This window comes from Mirounga leonina, unplaced genomic scaffold (assembly GCF_011800145.1).
Source record: "Mirounga leonina isolate KUSES-001 unplaced genomic scaffold, KU_Mleo_1.0 Mir_175, whole genome shotgun sequence".
Classification (NCBI taxonomy): Eukaryota; Metazoa; Chordata; class Mammalia; order Carnivora; family Phocidae; genus Mirounga; species Mirounga leonina.
The window spans coordinates 14,160,779-14,181,123 of NW_023270453.1; the positions used below are offsets into that span (position 1 = coordinate 14,160,779).

General features: G+C 40.5%; 1 protein-coding gene across 2 annotated transcripts in view; it reads right to left on the reverse strand.

Annotated features, from left to right (window-relative positions):
* The window catches only part of TAF3 (TATA-box binding protein associated factor 3), a 177,749-nt gene that overhangs the window by 30,444 nt on the left and 126,960 nt on the right, over positions 1-20,345 (reverse strand). The window contains exons 3-4 of one of the 2 annotated variants that reach the window (XM_035021681.1): positions 14,199-16,024; positions 3,735-3,817 (exon numbers count right to left, since the gene is read on the reverse strand). In XM_035021681.1, coding sequence (XP_034877572.1) covers positions 3,735-3,817; positions 14,199-16,024 — 1,909 coding nt within the window. Of the gene's footprint in view, positions 1-3,734; positions 3,818-14,198; positions 16,028-20,345 lie in introns of both variants that reach the window. The other variant, XM_035021680.1, reaches the window with a different exon arrangement.

Sequence of the window (20,345 nt, forward strand, 5' to 3'; positions counted from 1 at the left end):
CAAGGAGAAGGGCAAAAAAGACAGAGACTTCCTCCCCAGCACTGGCAGAGGGCAGCAAGGAAGAGGCATCTGAGAAATGCAAGGGGGCGGGGGGTGTTTGCCTAATCCCATACCTGCTGCTATTATCCACCCCAATCTTTATATACATTTAATTTTTTTCTTAATACATTACCAACATTTATTGATTTATTAAGACTTTACCAATATTTAAAATTATCTTTCCTTTTAATGAGAAGCTCCTTTAACAGAATTTTGAACTTTAAACATGGAGCCAGCCACACACATTTAAACTTAGAAGAGCTGCAGGCCCTGTTCTGCCCTGTCCTTCCTGCTGGTCTTAACAGTCCCAGCTCTATTTTCTTCATAGAAATGAAGGGATAAATGAATGCCATAAGTTAGCTCACTCGTCCTAATTTGCTCAACATAAACTAACTCAGTCCACGGTAAAGACCGGGATGACAAGTAAGATGGCCATGCTGTGCTGCCCCTTGCTCATCTACATACACTCTACTCACCCTGCTCTTTGTCCCCAAGTACAAGGGCGACATCATGATCCTCATCAACACAGGTGCAAAGCTGTTCCTGGGCAAGCTGAGACCTACTTGACAGTTAGGCCAGGCTGAGGTATTTGCAGTTTACTTAGATGTGCTTCCCACTCGTACTGCTCACGAACTTTATACGGGCGGGGATTACAATTTCAGGGTTACTATTCTGGTTTCATCTTCATTACTGACTAAGGGCAACTCTGGAGACCCATTCCTGGGGGACATGTCAAAGGAATCTGAGGTCCTTGCAAAGTCATCTTGAGTTCTAACGCTTATCTGCTGGAGGCACTGGACTCCCCACAGACCCTTTAGAATACAGATTCCAGGCATGTTAAATGAAGGCAAAAACAAGGTGTCTCTGTCTTGCTATGAGGAACAACATCAGAGAACAGAGGAAATAGTCTAACCTCAAAGTACTTTCCCGGATCAAGGGCAGAAGACCTTCTTTATTTAGGAAAATTTAGAAACTAAATATTGTCTTAAAGATCTTCCAATGAGAGGGTATAATTTGAACCCTGTAAAACTTTTTCCTTTTTCCCATAATTTCAAAAGACTATCCTCTGCCTGTTCTTCAGCAATAAACAAACCCTTCGCCCGGACTATTCAGACCCCCCTTTCTGAATCTCTGCTCATTAATTTCACTTCAAAAGAGTACTGTAGCCCCAAGTGTGTACAAACTAAGTAAAGGCACATTTATATGAATCTTCCGCCTCTTTTCCATTATTACTGCCATGGAATAAGCCATGTATCCTTATGCTACAACAATAAGAGATTACTTTTAATTTCATATAATTTACATGTGTCATCATAAAATATTCTTCTTTGAATTTTTTTCAACCATTGTTGGCTTGAGAGCCATCCAAAAACTGGCAGTGGGATAGATTTTGGCTCAGGGGCCATAGTGTGCTGATCTTTTAGATTTTTTTAAAAAAAGCTCTTTACTGATTAAGATATATTTTACATAAAATCCTATTACTATGTGACTTGGGCCTGTTTTTTCTCTTATTTTAATTTAAAATGTAATCTATTTCACTTAATTTATTCCTTTGTTTATTATAAGTATTCCCTTGTGTCTGACTTTGGTCAAGTGATTAATGATTCATATAACATGGGGGTTATTTACCTAAATGTTTGGAAGTTCACATATTATATAACGTTATACTCTCACAGGCAATTTGTCTACAGTGTCTGAGTATTATAGTTTCCCTAATACTGGAGAGTCTGTTCCAGGATAACAGAATCTATTTCTCACGTTTCCCAGGATCTTAGGTGATTTGTTGAGAGGAGAAAAATAGTCAAGAGAATGAATGAAAGATGCTTAAGGGTGGATGAGAGGAATATTATCATCAAAGTCTTTTCACGGACCTTATTTCTCTAAAGGGAATGAGCAAGCCAAATTTTTTTTTTTTTTTTTTTTTAGATTTTATTTATTTATTTGACACACACAGAGAGACAGCTAGAGAGGGAACACAAGCAGGGGGAGCGGGAGAGGGAGAAGCAGGCTCCTGGCTGAGCAGGGAGCCCGATGCGGGGCTCGATCCCAGGACCCTGGGATTATGACCTCAGCCGAAGGCAGACACTTAACGACTGAGCCACCCAAGCGCCCCAAGCAAACCAAACTCTTTTGTGGAAGTAAAGATTAAGTAATGATGAGTTACTGAGAAAATAGTCATAAATGTGAACTAATAAGAGAAAAGTATTTGTTGAATGATATATAAGAATATCTTCCCATGAGAGGAATGAGCCCAAGTACAGAATTTCCAAAAAGATAATATCAAGTTACTCTGGCTGCGTCTCCCTGGTAATCAGCCTTCTACTGGTTGACAGAGGAGGACATTATTCACATTTTTGTAGGTAAAATAGAGGGCATGGGGTAAACCAGCATCTGGTTAAAGAAGAGCTGAATCTACAGTATTTTTGTTAACACTGTCTAAGCTTGTCAGTAACACTACCACCCACTGTCTAGGTTTCTATTGATATAACCAAAAAGAGCAATGTGGAAATTATGTGGATAATTTAGGTGAGAAAAGGATGAACTATCTGGATTTTCTTCTTCTTCTTTCACTCTTCAGAAGCACATACATTTTCCTGGAAGACCATGTTTGCCTGTACAACATCATTCCTCATAATGATATTGGGCCTTTTCATTGCGTTATGTTTGGAATTCACACAAGCAACAGCATAAAATACAAACTTTTAAGATGGAATGAACCACTGAGAACACAAAGCATATTTTCTGTTGTCTACTCTACCCACTATGTAAGTGCATGGCTCCTACTTTCATTACTATGGCTAAAAACTGAATGAAAATTCAATGCCCTGGAAGCCCATTTTCTACATAATCTTTGATTGTTTGCAATGTAAACGAATCCATTTTCAGGCTTACTGGTGAAAAATAAGGTGTAAACTAGTACTTCTAGCTTGTGGAATTCATTTAAATGATAAACAGTATGATTTTTACAACAATAAGAATGATTTTTAACATAATTTACAAAAATAAATGTTTTACCACCTTATTAAAATCATGTAAGAGTATTTAATTCATATCCCAAAAATGAATAAAAGAAACAAAGCCGACTAATTTACTTTAAAAGAAGGGTGGGCTGTGATTCTGTGAAAATTAAGATGGACAGTGAACACGGGGTTCACATTTCTAGTCTTCTCTTCAGCAAACAAGCAAACGAGCTGGTAATTAAGACTTCAGTTGTTACTATTATATACTGTTTCACCAAGCCTTGGGCAGTATCTTTGTTTTCAGGTATAAATTCATTTTTAGGCATACTTATTTCGGAATATACAGGTATATTTATTTCAGAATAAAACCATGAGAATCTCCGTTCTTTGTCATGGTGCGTAGAGAAGACATACTTGAGAAGGTATAACACTGCACCCACCTGGGCGGAATATGGCAGTTAGTTCACTCAATATATAGTTTCTTCCTTTTCAGATAACCAGGACCTTAAGAATTACGCAGACACAGTGTCATGTCTTTAAAAAACAGACAAATAAAGCAATAAGCATTTCCTCTGAGGAAGAAACCGATACAATTTGAAAATGAAGAATTCCCAAAGTAAAGCTTGACCCTCCGTGTTTGTACCTGGAAGAGGTTAGAGTTCTAAACCCATTAGGAAAGAGCAGAGAAGATTAAGTTCAGTTTATTTCACTCTAATTGAAAACGTTTCTACTTACATCTTGTCTTGGCCAGCACCAACTCTGAGAGTCAATCGGGGAATAACCGGACTTGGGGCTGGGACAACTGGCTCCACTTTGATCTGTTGAAGTTATTACATTAGAGTTAAATGCATTTTCAACAAAATTCCTCCTACCTCTTCTCCTACTTCCTCATCTCCACGAGCCTGATAAGCCAGTTTAAGCCTCAAATGTGGCTAAAATGTGAGTTGCAAGGACAATCAGGGTTATTTTGATTCTGTTTCTCAAAAATTGCAGGCTCTCTGGCTTCATGAGAAATTCTACAAACTTGAATTATTTCATGTAAGTGATGGGAAATATTTCTGCATTTTCTTAGTTCTGGTTAATTTCTTGGATTTTATTGTTAGCATTTTTACACAAAAACTCATCTAGTCTGGTGAACATTTGGGGAACATTTAAATAACTGCCAGACTTCAAGTAAATAGAAAAAAAATGCAGTGATATCTGCATCTATAAGATAAAATGTATCTCTTTATAGAACTTGAAAAACATGAAACTCATCCTAAGTTTGCATTACCATACAAGAAAACGGTAATACCAAGTATAATTGCAGCATTAAACTGCTGTTTTTTTGGCTAGTGGTCAATAGATCTGAAATACTGTAAAAGAAAAAACAGAGGTTTTTAGAAGGATTTGTAGTGAAGGCGATAGCTGCTGAATAGGCTGAAGATCTTCACAAATATTTGAGCCAACGGTCAGAAAGGGAACACACAATTCAAGGGTGATTTTAAAGGGGTTCTTCACATGTGTTGGTGTGAAGATCCTATGATATGATGTTTTGAATGAACAAACTGAACAAAAGCTCTGTAGCTCACATTATCATCTATATCAGAGTTTTTCCACAGGTGTTTGGGATTTTTGGTGGGACAGTTCTTCGTTGAACGGAAAGGTGGAGGCACTGCGAGCTGTTCAACATCCCTTGTCTTGGGGTCCTGCCACCTGCCAACAGTACCCTGCTAGTCCCTGTGATAACTAGTTGCAAACCACTGACTTACACATTTCAAGCCCAAGAATTAAATCCTAACAGGACAGTGTGGTAGTTCTAAAGGGGAATGAATCTATAACATAATCCTCAATCGTCTAATTACTGTATTGCACATCGATCAAATTTACTATTTTTTCATATGTTTTTAACTATCTCCCGGGGTTTTTTTTTTTTTTTTTTAATCCATCGTCACATCAAGACCTGTGGTTTCGACCATTCTCTTGAACAGTGCCCGCACACAGGAGGCACTCGAATACTTAGAGTTAACAATTCAAGCACCCTCAACTCCTTGCCTCTTGGTTATTTCGCCATCTGTCCAGGACCAATCTGAAATCATCCTCAAGGGCACCGTGTAATTCCAAAGGAAATTTTCAAGACCACATAAAAGTCTACCATCAGAACCTCGAATTCCGCCTATGCCTTCAATGCTGTTTATTTGGATTACAGCTCAGCGAGGTGAGGGCAGAGACCATATCGGTTTTGCTTATTGCTGCTTCGCAGGGCCTATCACGGGGGCTGACATATCCTAAGTGCAGTGAAAGAAGGTATCTGAAGTGAGGATTTCAAACCCTTACCTCTTTCCAGACCTGTCTCCCGTGATTTCCTTTCCTCTTTTGCCCCTCAGGCTCCACAGGAAAAAAACAATGAGGCCACCAGGCAGGAGAGCTTCTTCAGCCCCTACAGACCTACAGACTTCTCTGCATCAACAACTATACTAGAGTCCGTCTCCTCTGGTATCTTGAGGAAACTTCCTTCTCCCATAGGCATCTTCAACTTCGCAGTTCTACAATTTTCCGCTAGCTTTTAAATGTGCTCAACTATCTTAAAAAACCTGCCTGCCCTTCAGCCTCTCCCTGACAACCTCTTACATTTTTCAGTCTCACATCTTTGTCTCCTTCTTCACTTACTCATTCCTCAACCCACTCCAATCTACTTTCTCCCCCAAGCAGGTCACTGAAACCACTCTCCTCAGACACCAACCGTTTCCTGACATCTTCGTATATTTTCCACTGGGGATCTTATCATACTCCTTCCTTCTCCTCTACTAGGTCCTCTGCCTTTGCCTGATCTTATTTGGCCCCCTCCCCTTGTCCCTTGACACTTTCTTCAGTGAGCTCATCCATGTTCATGGTTTTAATCGAAGGTTTTTACAATATGTCATGTCTTCAAAATCTCCGTCTCTAGACTAGCACTGATTGAAGCTAAGACCAAAATAGAATATTGCCTACTAAACATTTTGAACACAATTTCCTGTGTTTCATCTCACCACATCTAAACTTTATCAACTTCCCCACAAAAACCTGCTCCTCCAAATGTTCTCACTTTTGGCACATGTCTCCTCCATTTGCCCAGTTCTTTGGACAGCATGTCCAGTGGTTCTCCTTAAGGCCCTAGGGGACCAGGGGCCACTGGGGTGTGGTCAGAGCAAGACCCATGGACAACTAGCTAGGGTTTGCATCCACTTCCCCCCACTCCTTTTTTAACAGAGAGTTCCAGATCTAACCAAATCTGAAAACCAATGGTTTGGTCTATTTTGTAAACTATTAAGATTTCTCTATTTTTCTCACCTTTCTGTATTATCTGTGGGAGAACAGACAAATATATCCAAAACAAACAAACATTTTAAACAACTTACTACATGCCAGGCACTGTGGTTGGATATTTTTCAGATGTTCTCATATAGGTTTTTTAACAAACATGTGGGGTAGGCATTAGGGTTTCTGTTTAACAGGGAAACTGATCATATATGAAGCAATCATTTTTCCTTTTCCTTTTTCTGTTCTAAGGTCACACAAACAGCAAAACTAGGATTGGATTCAGTTGTTTTGTTTCAGAGAATGGAAAATTACATAAAGTTCCTATATTTTTTTAATTCTAAAAAACTTTAGGGCCATATGGTCATAAATGATGAGTAATATTCCACATTCCTTCAGCCTGCAATACTATTATTAAAGCACTTAACCTTTTTTTAAGCTTTATTTAAAAATAAAGCTGCTTTACCTTGAAAAATATCTTTACTATTATTATGCTTCTCATCGTCATTTGCTTCATTTCTATTACCACACTGCACAATAATTATAACTCACACTTGCATAGCACAAAGTGTGTTCCATATACATGATCCAATTTGCTCTTTGAACTCTGTGCTAAATTGGGTGTGGAAGGTATTATCATCCCCAAGTATTGGGGACCAGAAAGATTAAGTGGTTTGCCCAGAGTGAAAAAGTTAAGTAAGTAAATGATCTACCTGTAGGTCTCCTGACACTAAATTCACCCTCACCTTTACCATGCTGCTGAGTCCTTTGTTCTGGTAATGCTGGCGTCTTACGTGGAGCTGTTTATTCACTTTCTGTGTAAATGTCTTTTATGATAAATGACATATATTTGTGAGATGGCTAGGGTTGGTTGTTGTTTTTTAGAGAGGCCGAGAGAGGGGGGCAGCGGAGGTGAGGGGCAGAGGGAGAAGGAGAGAGAGAGTCTTAAGTAGGCTCCATGCCCAGCGCAGAGCCCGACATGAGGCTCAATCTCACGACCCTGAGTTCATGACCTGAGCCAAAATCAAGAGTCGGATTCTTAACTGACTGAGGACTCACGTGCCCCTAGCATTGGTTGTAAAATACTTTTTCTCTATGTAAGGCTCACTAGTTCATATGGAAATAGTGATTGACTTTGGCCTCACCTCCATTCAACTAAACTGGCTGGGGTTTTGATGTCCTCTTGAGTACCTCGTCAGGATAAAAGAATCAAGACATGGTTTATTTATGTCCTACTACTTTAAAAAGTTAAATGATACGATATGTAAAAAAATAAGCAAACAAAAATTGAGATACATTTTGTAAGTCCAATTAAAAATGGTATGTGGATGTGCCCTGAAGACAAAAGATATTTCGTAAACTTGTGGAATTAATGAATGCTTCAGAACCCGTTACCTCAGCTCCAAATTTTACCTTAGGGTAAAATTAGGGTGACCATATTATCCAGAGACACCTTTGAGAGTGAAAGTGGGAGCTATTTACACCACAAAAGTGTGTAAACTGGGACTGTCCTAGGCAAACCAGGACTGTAACCTTCCCTACAAACACTTAAAACCTTAGTTTCATTCTTAAAGAAGCTAAATAGGATTTAACCTAAAGATAATATTCAAGCAAGTATAAAAAAAGATTAATGAGGATGCTAATAATACAGATACAGAAAACACCATCTCTAAACTAAAATTTCTTACCCAGACTTCCATTTACATTAACTTTATCCAAACGCCTACTAAAATAAAAACAAAGACATGTCCTGCATTCACAAAGCAATTTCTCATGTGTCTTTCCCAGAAGTCAATAAACTAACTGACAATTAGTTGAATTACTTAACCCATATGACTAAGGCCATCTTTTAATGGCATGAAGCCAAACTCTGGGGACAACATGAGCTTCTAAGGGTTAAAATAAAAGCACTGCACTTGAGAGTGAGCTGAGAATTGGGGCACACAGAGCATTTACAGTGGATTACTAAGCTTCCCAATCCACCAAAGAGCAAAGTCCAGTAATAGAAGACTCCTTTGTAGCTAACTAAAAATACATTGTCAGTGGATTTGTCCAGTTTTATGTATAAGCAATACTGCTTTCACCTGAACTAATACTAGTAGTCATATAAGCCCCTTATTGCCATGTGCTGCATTTTTTTTGCTAATCTTCAAGGATTTAGCTTCTTTGCCACATACCTCAGGGCACCAACTGATAAAGCTCTAACTCTCCATTTTTCCAGGACACCAGCAGTGCGGCCTTGCAAAAAATGAAAATCGCTCAAGAGATTTAAAGGGGAAATTTATTTTTAAAATCCTGACTTGAAGCAAAGAGGTGGATTTTTAAAAAGCTTATCTATAAAGAATCAGTTTAAATTTAAATTCTATCTTGGAACTCTTTCATGCATTCCAGCTTTAAAGTTTATCTTCTGACAGGGACTTTCTGCAAAGGTAATGGGCAGCTTTGTCAATATAATCTGGCCAAGTTTTTATTTTCTATGTTTTTAATGTTAAACTTCTTTCATTAAAAAAAAAAAAATGTGTGCTAGATAGGGTGGCAGCAAGTTCAGCGAATGCTAGTTCAGATTCCCATCTATGCTAATGGGTCATCAAAATACCCCAGAAACAGTACTGATGAAGAGCTAATTTTAATAAGCTAACATTTTGGATGCGGAATTATGATGACCAGTGAGTACCTTGTTGTCTTTCTTAGCAATTAAGGTCTTTACATTAATTCAGTTTAGAAACATAGTCTAAAAACTGATCAACTGTTTAAGACATTAAAAAGACAGAAGAAGTTCTATGGTGTGGTCAAGTACGACAAGTGGAATCCAGCAAGGGCAAGTGAAACGGAACGCAGGCTTTCACTAAACGCTCAAGTTCATTCACATGGAGACTTGAAGATGGCCCCTGGTAAATGTCTACAAATTCAAACACACTCGTGTTTGTAAACGTTAAGTTACTGGTTTCCTCTTGGAACAGTTACAAAAAACAGGAAGAGAGTATCTCCCACTTTTTACCAGGCTGTTGTATTGACTGAAAACCCTTCATTTCACTAATTAATTATGAGAGCTGATGAGAAAAGACTGGAAATGAGAGTATTTTACTCCAAACAGACGGAAAAACAATGACAACCTTTTGTTAAAGGCACAAACCAGTACATCTGTCATTCTCTAAAGAACAAACTGTTTAAGTTCAATAAAAGATTATTTGAGGACAAATGTAAAGGGATTTGGGGTAGATTAAAGAAACGTGAAACAAACAAACAAAAAAGAAACGTGAAACATTTTAATTGTTCTGATAACTTAAGTCATTAAAATGCAGAGGACTGCCATTGTCCGTTCTTTGAAATATGGTGGCTGAAGAGGAGCTCTCTAAGGTCTCTTCAGGGACTACCATTTTCTAAAATCATGACGTTCACCTTACTCCCGAGTGTGAATCCGTGTTTATCCTCTCATCAGCTCTGTCTGAGGTGACTGGCTGAGAAGGCCATTTTGGGTGACAAAGAACACAGGCTTCACTAAGAGAGACCTGCGGCCAGTCCCAGCTCCTCCACCCACCAGCTACAGCAAGCTATTTGACCTTTCTCCGAAGTTTTTCAACTCAAAACAGCGGCATCAGCACCAAACCCTCCGAGCTGTTGGGGAGGATTAATTAATCGAATTCTGGCCAGGTCTGGTGCCTGTATGCACTCACTAAGCAGCAGCTGCTACTATCATTTACTATCCGGGTTAGTTCATCCAATAGCGGATGTTAGCTCAAAATAACATTCATCAATCAATAGGATAAAAACTGGGGAATCCTTTATAGAATTTAAGACCTTTCCATCACAAGCAAATCTCAATTATCTGTGGGCTGATCATCAATATAATTGGTTAGTTGTAAGGAAACTCTGGAGAGTCATCTTAAATGACACCAACTGGTCTTCACTTAAGAGTTTTCCATGAGAGGGTAGAAGAGAAGGCCTTTATAAGCCAAACTATTCTTGGAGAAGGTATGAAACTATTCTTTTAAAGCAGAGGTAACCCATACTTTATGATGATGCTGTCTCTTCCCAGTTTTGAATGGGAAGAAGGAGACAGACGGAAGGGAGCAGAGGGTCAGAGAGGTACGAACAGGCTGGTGAAAAACTAGGAAGTGGTAGAGCTGGAATTTAGATCCAGGTCAGTCAGATTGCCAAAGCCCATGATCTTCCTGGGCCAGCACTGGGCCTATTTCTTTGCAGGTTGTGACATCATCATTTTTGAGATGACACTCTACCACGCCTTCTCAGATTGTACTCAAGAGCATGAAAACACATCTCCAAATCTGACAGGTAGATTTTGGTTTACGTCCTGTATTGGGTTATATGGACAACTAACTGTTCAATTCCACTAACAAATAATGAGACATTTTCTTATTTAATTTTTTCACAGCAATCCTCCTTCCAAAAATCACTTAAAATATCGAGTCAATCTGAATTAAAGTAGTCCTGTAACATTCAGCTAAACTACATAAACCCACCATTGATAAATTAAGTCATGTGGTACATACACCGACTGACACAAGTACAAATGGGAAATTGTAACTGATCTGAAAGGTACTGCTAGGTTTCTCGCTGCTCAATCTATCATGTCACGTTTGCGACTGCTCAGCATAATTGCTCTTAGTATGTTGTCCATAAAAAGTTAGTTTGCTTCTATTTAAAAGATCAGACTCCTAATCTTGACTAGTGCATATTATTGCACAAAAAGGGGACCACAAATTGTGCATAAGTCACTACACTGTGGATTATTACCACTACCAGAAAAATGATTTTTCCTCCCGATGATGCACCTACTAAGCCAGGTGCCTTGCATACGTTATTTCAATTAATCCATTTTTATTTAATGTAGGCAAGTGTAGTGGTTAAGAAACATCAATGATAGCACCTGACAGCCTGGGTTGAAATCGTGGCTCCTGTTCAATCACTTCCAAGGTGTGTGATTGTGGGCAACATTATTAATTTCTCCAAGCCTCAGTTTCTCATCTTAAAGTGATACAATTATGGTATCTACCTTACTGAGTTGTGGTAAGAAATTAAACTTACACATAGTGTTTACATGGTGTTTAGCATATAGTAATTACTCAATAAATATTAACTATTAGTGTTTCCTACTTTTCAGTGAGTGTCATCATATCCCTACTTTAAAGATGGCGTGCCTAAGGAGTAAAGAAACTAAAAAAAAATGCCCTGGATCCTAACTCAGATTTGCTGGATTCCAGAGCCCAAGGCTCCTTCAACATACCATGCAGATCCCCACCTAACTAATGGTATCTTTTTTGGTTCTTGTATTGATGAATGTGGGTGTGGCTGGTAAAAACTTTATAGGCAGGTTAAATAAATATGGGGAGATTTTTTTTTAATTAAAACACTGCCCTTGCTCACTGGTCTGGGTCAATGTCTGTGAGAATTGCTCCTGTAAGCTGGTCAGGATGAGAAGGAAGAAGGACACCATGGCCCTCATTTTTGTGACAAAAGACATTTTCTCGGGGCAGCTGAGATGTACCTTATTTTGATTTGCGGATATGTAAGGGACTTCTGAAGCCCTATGTAACCCAATTTTAGGTATACTTTCATTTACTCATATGGCTTGATCCTCGGGGAGGAGTAAGTGGAGAGTTGAAAGAGGAGAAGTCAAGGTTTACGTTAATATCTCAATTTCTACACCTTGTCAGTGGCATCTGCCTAGGCTGCACTGGCTTTTATCCTCTCCTCTCTCCATAAAGAGCTAAACTTTAAAAGAATGCCAAGGAAAGAGAAATTTTTCAAAACTGCTAAGCATAGCTGACGCCCTCTAAGTTAGCTAGTCCGGTCTAATGAAGTAGCAGACTCTAGGTTTCTACATGTTACGGGTTGATTCAAAATGAAATAACACTTGCCTCCATCCTCAGCATGATCTGCATTGACTGGGCATTTACTTACGTGCCAAATACAGTACCGAGCACGTCTCAGATGTAATCTCATTCATTACTCACTAAAGTAATTTGCCCAGTGTCATACAGCTAAAAAAAGTCAGGATGTGAACTCAGGTATAATTCTAGAGACAATACTGTTTATTCTTTTTGAAGACCTTATAAGATAGCCAACTTTTATAAATTTTTATCTTTTGTCATTCATCTGAGCCATAACCCATGAGACGTGATACAAGGACTTGTATTCTTCTGTTAGGTGTAATCTAGCAACTCGGAACTAAGCCTTTACCTCCAACCAAGGTGGTCTGAGGAACTTTTCTTTCCCAAAGCCAGGTAGAAGCTGCAGAAAGGTGAGGACTGCTGTTACAAATCTAATCTGATGGGCTTTACTCAAATTCATAATGGCTGTTGAAACAAACCCACTGGCTCTCCTAAGTTAAGATGGTGATGAAAGCAACAGCACCCTGTTTGATCTACTGAAGGCTCGGCAGCCAAGGTGGTAGGTGTATGATGGGGAAGTGATAACTGCTGCCGGGCACGATCTCCAGCAGTCAATGGTTCGAAACCGTGAAGAGTATCTCCGTGTCAGTGACCTGGCTTCTGCTGCTTGTGTGACCTTGATCTTGGACAACTCACCCTCTCACACTCACTTCCTCATCCACAAATGTTGGTAACAGTACCTGCTGGCCCTCAGGCACAGGTGTATTAGAAGGAGAAAATAAGGTACGTGGAAGTGCCAGGTGCCACATAAACATAACAGAAGAGTAAGATGATTTTTAAAATGGAAACAAGAGCTGGAGTTCTGTGTCTTGTTAAACTTGCGGATGTTTAGTTCTTAATATCAGGATTTCCATTCTACTTTGTTATATGTTGGAACAGCCAAGGCGGACAGAAAAAGCATAAAGTTAGGCAGAAAAATGTGAGAGTTGCCATTACTGCTTGTCAGCCAAACTAAGTTTTCTAGGTAAGTCTAAAATTTGAAATATTGCAAAAGTACTGGTCATAGATCCGCCGTGGGTCAAGTACATCTTATTTTATTATGTGGAAAAAAAAATGACTGTGTGTTATTTTCCGGCCAGCCTCCAAGAGGGTTGCTTCTAAAAGGGCAGGGAAAGGGTCTCTGAGAATCTGTGTGTATGACACTATGAATACTTAGACACTTTTTCAGAAAGTTTAAAAGAAATGTTCAAACCAACCTGTCGACCACTGTAATCCAAGGAACCATGAACAGAAGAGCAAAGCCATAAAAGCAGAGGTCACATCCTGGGCCCCAAGGCTTAGGGTCCCCGTTTCTACAAAACTGCGGGATATAGATCAGTTTCCTTGGCTGACTCTATGGGAGCCTGATTTACTTATATTGTAAAATACTTGGAATTATTTTCTGCCCACTGGCCAGGCAGCCCGATGAGCCTAGATACTCGGAAACATGTCCTAATCTTATTAAAGCAGAAAATAGAAGGATAAGAGACGCTACAGAAAGGAGGAGACAGTCATAACCTTAAACACTTACAGACACGGCTCACCAAAAAGGGACACGAATCCTCCAGGAGGGACTCCACAGGCCTAGCTGTTCTCTGAAAATAGTGCCACAGTTCTGCATGCCCTGAGTAAAATGGATGCTGTCTTTTTTGGGGTATCTAATAATTTGGGCACAAAGCAGTGTCCCGTACACTTGATAATTACACAAATATTATTTACAGTTTAAGGTGACTGACAGGTGTTTTTAAACTGCTAGAGACTAGTTAGTCTGTCTGTTACTAGAGGGTTTACGGTCTGAGATTAGATTCCTCTTGGGCTATGAATCTGTAACGTTTTTTAGCACGGAGGGGGCTTGATTACAAGTCTGTGGGTCTTAGAATTAAAATTAAACCTCATCACCACATTACAAGTATCTTCCCGTTTCCTTATGGGCAGTGCACATCCAGAACACAGACAGGACCACGGGCTTTGTCTACCTGCATTTTTCAGCCCGACTGGGTCTGGACAGCGCTGGACACAGCAATGTGCTTACTTTTTCATGCCTGTGCTTGTCCTTTTCTTTTTCTCTCTTCTCTCTCTCCCTCTTTTCTCTCTCCCTTTCCTTGTCTTTCTTCTCCTTCTCCTTCTCTTTCTCCTTCTTTTTCTTCTTCTCCTTTTTGTCCTTTTTCCTTTCTTTCTCCTTGGGCTTCTCTTTTTCTTCGAACAGTTTTTCAGGGAGCACCGACGACAGAGCGGGCAACACTGCAGGGACCCTGGCGGCCGCCACGGGGCTGAACAAGGGCAGCGGTGCGTCCTTCGGGGGCAGCACCAGGGGCCCAGGGGCCGATCTGGGCCTCTCCTCCCGCCCCTTCTCTTTAACCTTCTCCCGGTCTCTCTTATCTTTATCCCTTCTGCCTCGGTCTCTGTCTTTCTTCTTATCTTTATGCTTCTCTCTCTCCTTCCTCACTATTCCATCTTTCAATCTCACTTTTGGATCGACATCCTCAAATTCTTTTATTTTAAACTTATAGGGATCTGGCTCTTCGTCTTTAAGGAATTCCTTCCAGGGGTACTTGGTTTCCTTGCTGCTCTCCTTCTCTTTCTCTTTCTCTTTCCCTTTGTCCTTCTCTTTACTCTTCTCCTTGCTTTTGTCTCTTTCCCTCTCCTTATCTCTCTGCTTCTCCTTCTTCTTCATTTTGGTCTTCAGTTCCTTTTTCAACTTCTTTTTGACTTCCACGGATGAAGGCAGCTTGGTTTTCTCCTCATACACCTTGTGCAGAGGTTCAGGGGTGGGAGGAGAGACCGAAGGAGAAGAGATGTAGGGAAAGCCGGGAGGCATAGTTGGAGGGGCTCCCATTTTTGCTTTCCGCACAACCTCATCAATGGATGCATCCATTGTCCACGAATTGTCAGAACTTGAAGTTCCGCCTGAAAGAGGCAGAGGAGTGGATCCTGACTTAGTGAAATTGTTGGAGGAGGTGGAAGCTTTTGGAGTAGTGCATTCTGAACCTGAAATCCTCTTAGGGCTGGTAAAAATGTCTCCTTCGGATTCCGATCCAGAAGAAAACTCGAAAGGGTCTGGCTCTCGTTCAGCGCAAGCCCGTGCAATCACGGCATTGATAGAGTCATCGATCGTTTTATCCGTCACGACAGCCTTCTTTGGCTGATTCTCATTGTTGAGTTTCCCAGGATCTGGCGGGGTCTGTATCTGTTTTACCTGAATGGTCTCTTTACTAAGTTTTTCACTTATCATAGCTGAAGGAGTCCTATTTGGTGTTTCCGGTCTGACAGGTGCTTGGGGAATATGAGTCATCACCTTGGGACTCTTGGGGCTTTTGGGGCTCTTAGAGCGTCCAGGAGATTTCTTCTCTTTGGATAAAGTTTTTGGTGACCGAATGGGACTTCCAACCATTGCTGGTGACTGAGTAGTTTTAGGTGATTTAGTCTTCTGCCCCGGAGAACTAGTTTTAGTCTTTGTTTTCGCTGTAAATGACTTCGTTTCTAATGGTTTTGTGATTGGCATTTGTGACTTTGCAACTGGAGCTAACATCGGTGGCTCGGGTGATGGAGGGGCCAGGTCTGTACTGTCCTGTACGTGGACTGGAGAGAGCATTGGCGGAATCTTTTGGGTATTTATTGAGCTGAGGGGTTCTCGCGCTTCCAATACCACTACGTCCAGGGTGTCCCCTTTAGTGCTTAATAGCCGTGGTCGCTTGATGGCAGGCATTTCTTCAGCTTCGGGACTATCCAACGGTCTCTTACCCAAGAAATTCTCATCATTAATAATTTCCTCCTCCTCCAGTTCATCATCTTCTTCCAGTGGAACTTGCATGGCTTCTGCAGACGTACCACCATCAGTGGGCACCTGCTCTTCTTCTTCTTCTGGGAAAGGAAAAGAAAAGAGCTGTTAGTGGAATATTTAGAAAGTCCTAACAAATAACAGCAATGCTTCAAACGTGATTTCTAGGAAAGACAGGAATTTATTGACAGTGTTTAGAGGTAAGTAAAGTGGTAGATCCTCAAGGATCTTCCAAACTTGCCCGCCATCGTTCTTTGAAGAGTGGCAATCAGAGACAGCAGATATCTAGACTGATTATTTTCTTTTCAAGTGGTTTGGCCCTACTTTCAGGATCTGGAGTCTAAGTATTTCCTGTTTGTCTCCCGCTTCCTTAATTATTTTCCTAACCTGACTAAATACTGTCTTTCTCTTCCTTCTTCCTCTTGTGTACAGCTGTGCATACGTGTGCACCGCCCCCCCTGCCCCCCGCCACATACCTCTAAAGATCAAGAGGTGGGTTATTATATGACTACTACCTCAGAAATGACAAAAAAGCATACATTTTTTAGGACTCTTATAACAAATGTTAATTCTTGGAGTTTAGAAAATGCAAGCCTCCAACCTGGATACGATTCATATACTACTACGTCTTCTGTTCTGTTTGCTTGACGTCAGCCACTCTGAGAGACAAGAGTGGTGGGTGACAAACATATTGGCTTTGGCATTACAGAGATGGTGTTTCCGCTAGCATTCTGGCCTTGGGCAATCTCTTACCCCTGCAGCCTGTTTCCTGACCTTTCAAAAGGAGCTAATGTTACTGGCCCGCCTACTTGACAGTTGCTTTAAGATCACATTATTTCTTTCTACACATATTAACGAAGCATGTTACCGTTTAGCATGGGGACACAGTGTATGTGTATAGCACACAGAAAGTGATTAGCACCATAAGACAGATAAAGAGCTAGGGAAGTTCAAAGCAGAAAGATTACTGCAATATTAAAGATCTAAGGAAGATTTCACTAATTAGGTAGTGCTTTGGATATCTGGAGACTAGGAATGGTGAAGTACAGGATGAAGGAACAGATGGCGAAGAGATGGAGGTAGAATACAGGAGGCCGGGGAATAATTCGTCTGGCAAGCAGGGTGTAAGATGGGGAATAGTACAAAGCAGGCCTACTAAGGTTGCATCCAGGCCCTAGAAGCTCTGAATTCCAGAGAGAACGAATTATCTTTATTCTACTGGTAGTTTGGACCTGGTGAAGATTTTTAGACAAGGAAGAAAAATCACAGGGTATATGTTAGCAAATTCTTCTGGCAGGAACATACACGATGGATGGGAGGTAACATAATAATGGAGAGGTGACAAGTTAGGAGTTACTGAAATGATGTAGGTTAGTGACAACAGGGTCTGAATTAGAACAGTGGTAACAAAAGGAAGCAATAGAGGTAGATGAGATTTTGAAGATAGAATGAACAGAATCTAATACATGGTTAGGTCTAAGAGGGGAGAAAGGAGTCAAGCACCATCTCAAGGCTCTGAGCCCTGGTGAGTGAGCAATGCAGTCATTAAGAGAAATAAAGAAGTAGAGAAGGAAGATGATTATTAATTAGCTCAAGCCCTAGACACGCAGTTGGGCAAACAGTTAATGATGACTAGCACAAGACAAATTTGAGACATACGGACTGTTAGTTAGCATGACTTGAGAACGACACTATCACCCATCCAGGCACCTAAGTAAAAACATCATTGCAGACTCCTTCTTTCCTTTGTTTCTCCATTTCCACATCGTGAACAGTTTTCTAATGCATTTCCCATAACGCGCTCTCTCCATCGCTACTACTGTTTGTTCTAATCCTCAGCACCTCTGCTCCGTACTTTTTTTTTTTTATTATGTTATGGTAGTCACCATACATTACATCATTAGTTTTTGATGCACTGTTCCATGATTCATTGTTTGCATATAACACCCAGTGCTCCATGCAGAACGTGCCCTCCTTAATCCCCATCACCGAGCTAACCCATCCCCCTACCCCCTCCCCTCTAGAACCCTCAGTTTGTTTTTCAGAGTCCATCCTCTCTCATGGTTCGTCTCCCCCTCCGATTTCCCCACTTCATTCTTCCCTTCCTGCCATCTTCTTCTTTTCTTTTTAACATATAATGTAGTATTTGTTTCAGAGGTACAGATCTGTGATTCAACAGTCTTACACAATTCACAGCGCTCACCGTAGCACATATCCTCCCCAGTGTCTGTCACCCAGCCACCCCATCCCTCCGTACTTCTAACTAGTCTCTCTGCCTCCAGCTCCCATCTTTCCTATTGCCTTACACCGATCTTCTGAAACCACAAATCCGAGTGTGTGACTCCCCGTCTCAAGAACCTTTCATGGGTCCCTATGGCACTACTTTGCCGAAGGAGTTCCCTGGAGCCTGAGGGACCCCTTTGGAGGCACCACACAATGCAGACTGGGTCCCCTATTCTCTATTAAGTGGAATGGTTACCCCTAATGTTATCTATTTTACCTGCCGGCCTTCCACAAAAGCTTTTGCTGTGAGGCTAAAACAGGTTGAAAACCAGTATTCTAAAATGTAAAATTAACCCAATTTCCCCAGCACCACCTATATGGTGCTCCATCACCTGATCCGTAATTCACCTCACTTTTCACTGCGCCCTGAGCACACTGCCTTTCAGCCATGCGGACTGATTTGCAGTTCCCCTAGGACACGCTTCTGTGCCTCTGGAGCCTCTGGAGGGCTCTGCCCCCCTGACACTTTGGCGACTATCTCTCCTTAGCCTCCAATCATGAGTTCCCTCTTCCGTGACACTTTTTCGTAGCACCTAGAAATAGCCACGCTCCCGCTTTGGGCTCTACCATGCTCTGGTTATATAAGCAACAAGTAAGTCTAGAATATTTACTATCTGGCCTTTTACAGAAAAGTTTTCAGATCCCTGTCCTAGATCTACTCTATTCAGAAAAATTGAACAGCCCCTTCCAACCCTGTCTTCACCAGAATGACGAGACAGACCTCAAATCTGCTTAACTGCTAAGAGGCAAACATGAAAAAATTGGAAAGAAGAGAGCTTTAGGATATTCTCCAAGCGAATGAATAAAAAATTTTAGAGTACTTATTACCATTTTATTTCTGAATTCCAAATAACCTCCTCCTACCTGACAGAAGTTCATAAATCCCAACGATGCCAAAGCAGAAAGAGGAAGGTTCAGCTTAGCAGGGCCTTTAGAATATGTTAAAGCATGCCTTGCTCTCCTAACTCTGGAGGTGCATCTGGATCTAGATCAGCTCTGGGAGGGTGAGTCCCCCAGAGAGGGCCTTAGGTGGATGCCCTGGGAGGGCAGAGGGATTACTCTAATGGAAGCAATCCCTAGAAAGGGAACTCCCAGGACCAACAGAAAGAGAGTTAGTTATAGGTCCTCCGGATGAAAGGCCTGTTCTTTGTTTTTTTGAGCTAGAACAACGAATTAGAGTTCAATATTCAAACTACTAAAATAATAATACTGGTCAATAACAGAGATATACATTATAAAGTTAACCCTGCAATCCTTTTTGAGAAGATAAAAAACAAAAAACAAAAAACAAAAAAGCCCAATTCTCTCAAATCCCACATAACAGCATTGAGTCCTAAGTTAGCATTTAGGTCAAGTGGATATCACCTCCTCCCCATCTGGCCTAATAACTCTATCCTGCAATGAAAGCAGTCCAGAGATGCTGGGGACAATTTTTAAGGAGAACAGATACTTTAGTAAGGGAAGCTACTTCTGGGCAAGTGTTACTGCTCATGCTCCTAAAGGTATGGTAAGGAATTATTAACAAAACTGGGACTTTCTATTCTGCTTGTGTTAAAATTTGGCTAACGTTAATGGTGATAAGACTTTTGATTTGATTATCCTTTGTGTGAGAATTTATTCAAACCTGTGATATCTGTTATAACTGATCATTAGTACTGTCATTCTTCAAAGAATACCATAAATTATGATAAAACTCCTACACTTCTAGGAGAAAAAAAGATATTGACAATAAGAAAAGAGACATACGAAGAACCATACTTAAAGCAGTAGAGGAAACTTTATTTTCAAAAAAATGTCAAGTCTCTGGTAAAGGTTCATGCCCGCTATCAACGACCTTGTTCTTCATATAAATTCACTAAAGTGTATACACACACACACACACACACATATGCTATAATTCAATCTATAATCTACTCAATCTATAATTATAAATTACATAAGTGCTATAATTCAATCTAAGGAAAACCCACCATATTAAAAAGTAACTTTTCATTCTGCCAGAGTTTTGCATACGTGGTATGCTTTCTCATTTGTCAAAAAAAGGAAATGATGGTAAATAATGTGAATGACTCAGCGCAAATTTATCACCATGGTCAGAAATACAATTTAAAAGAGACA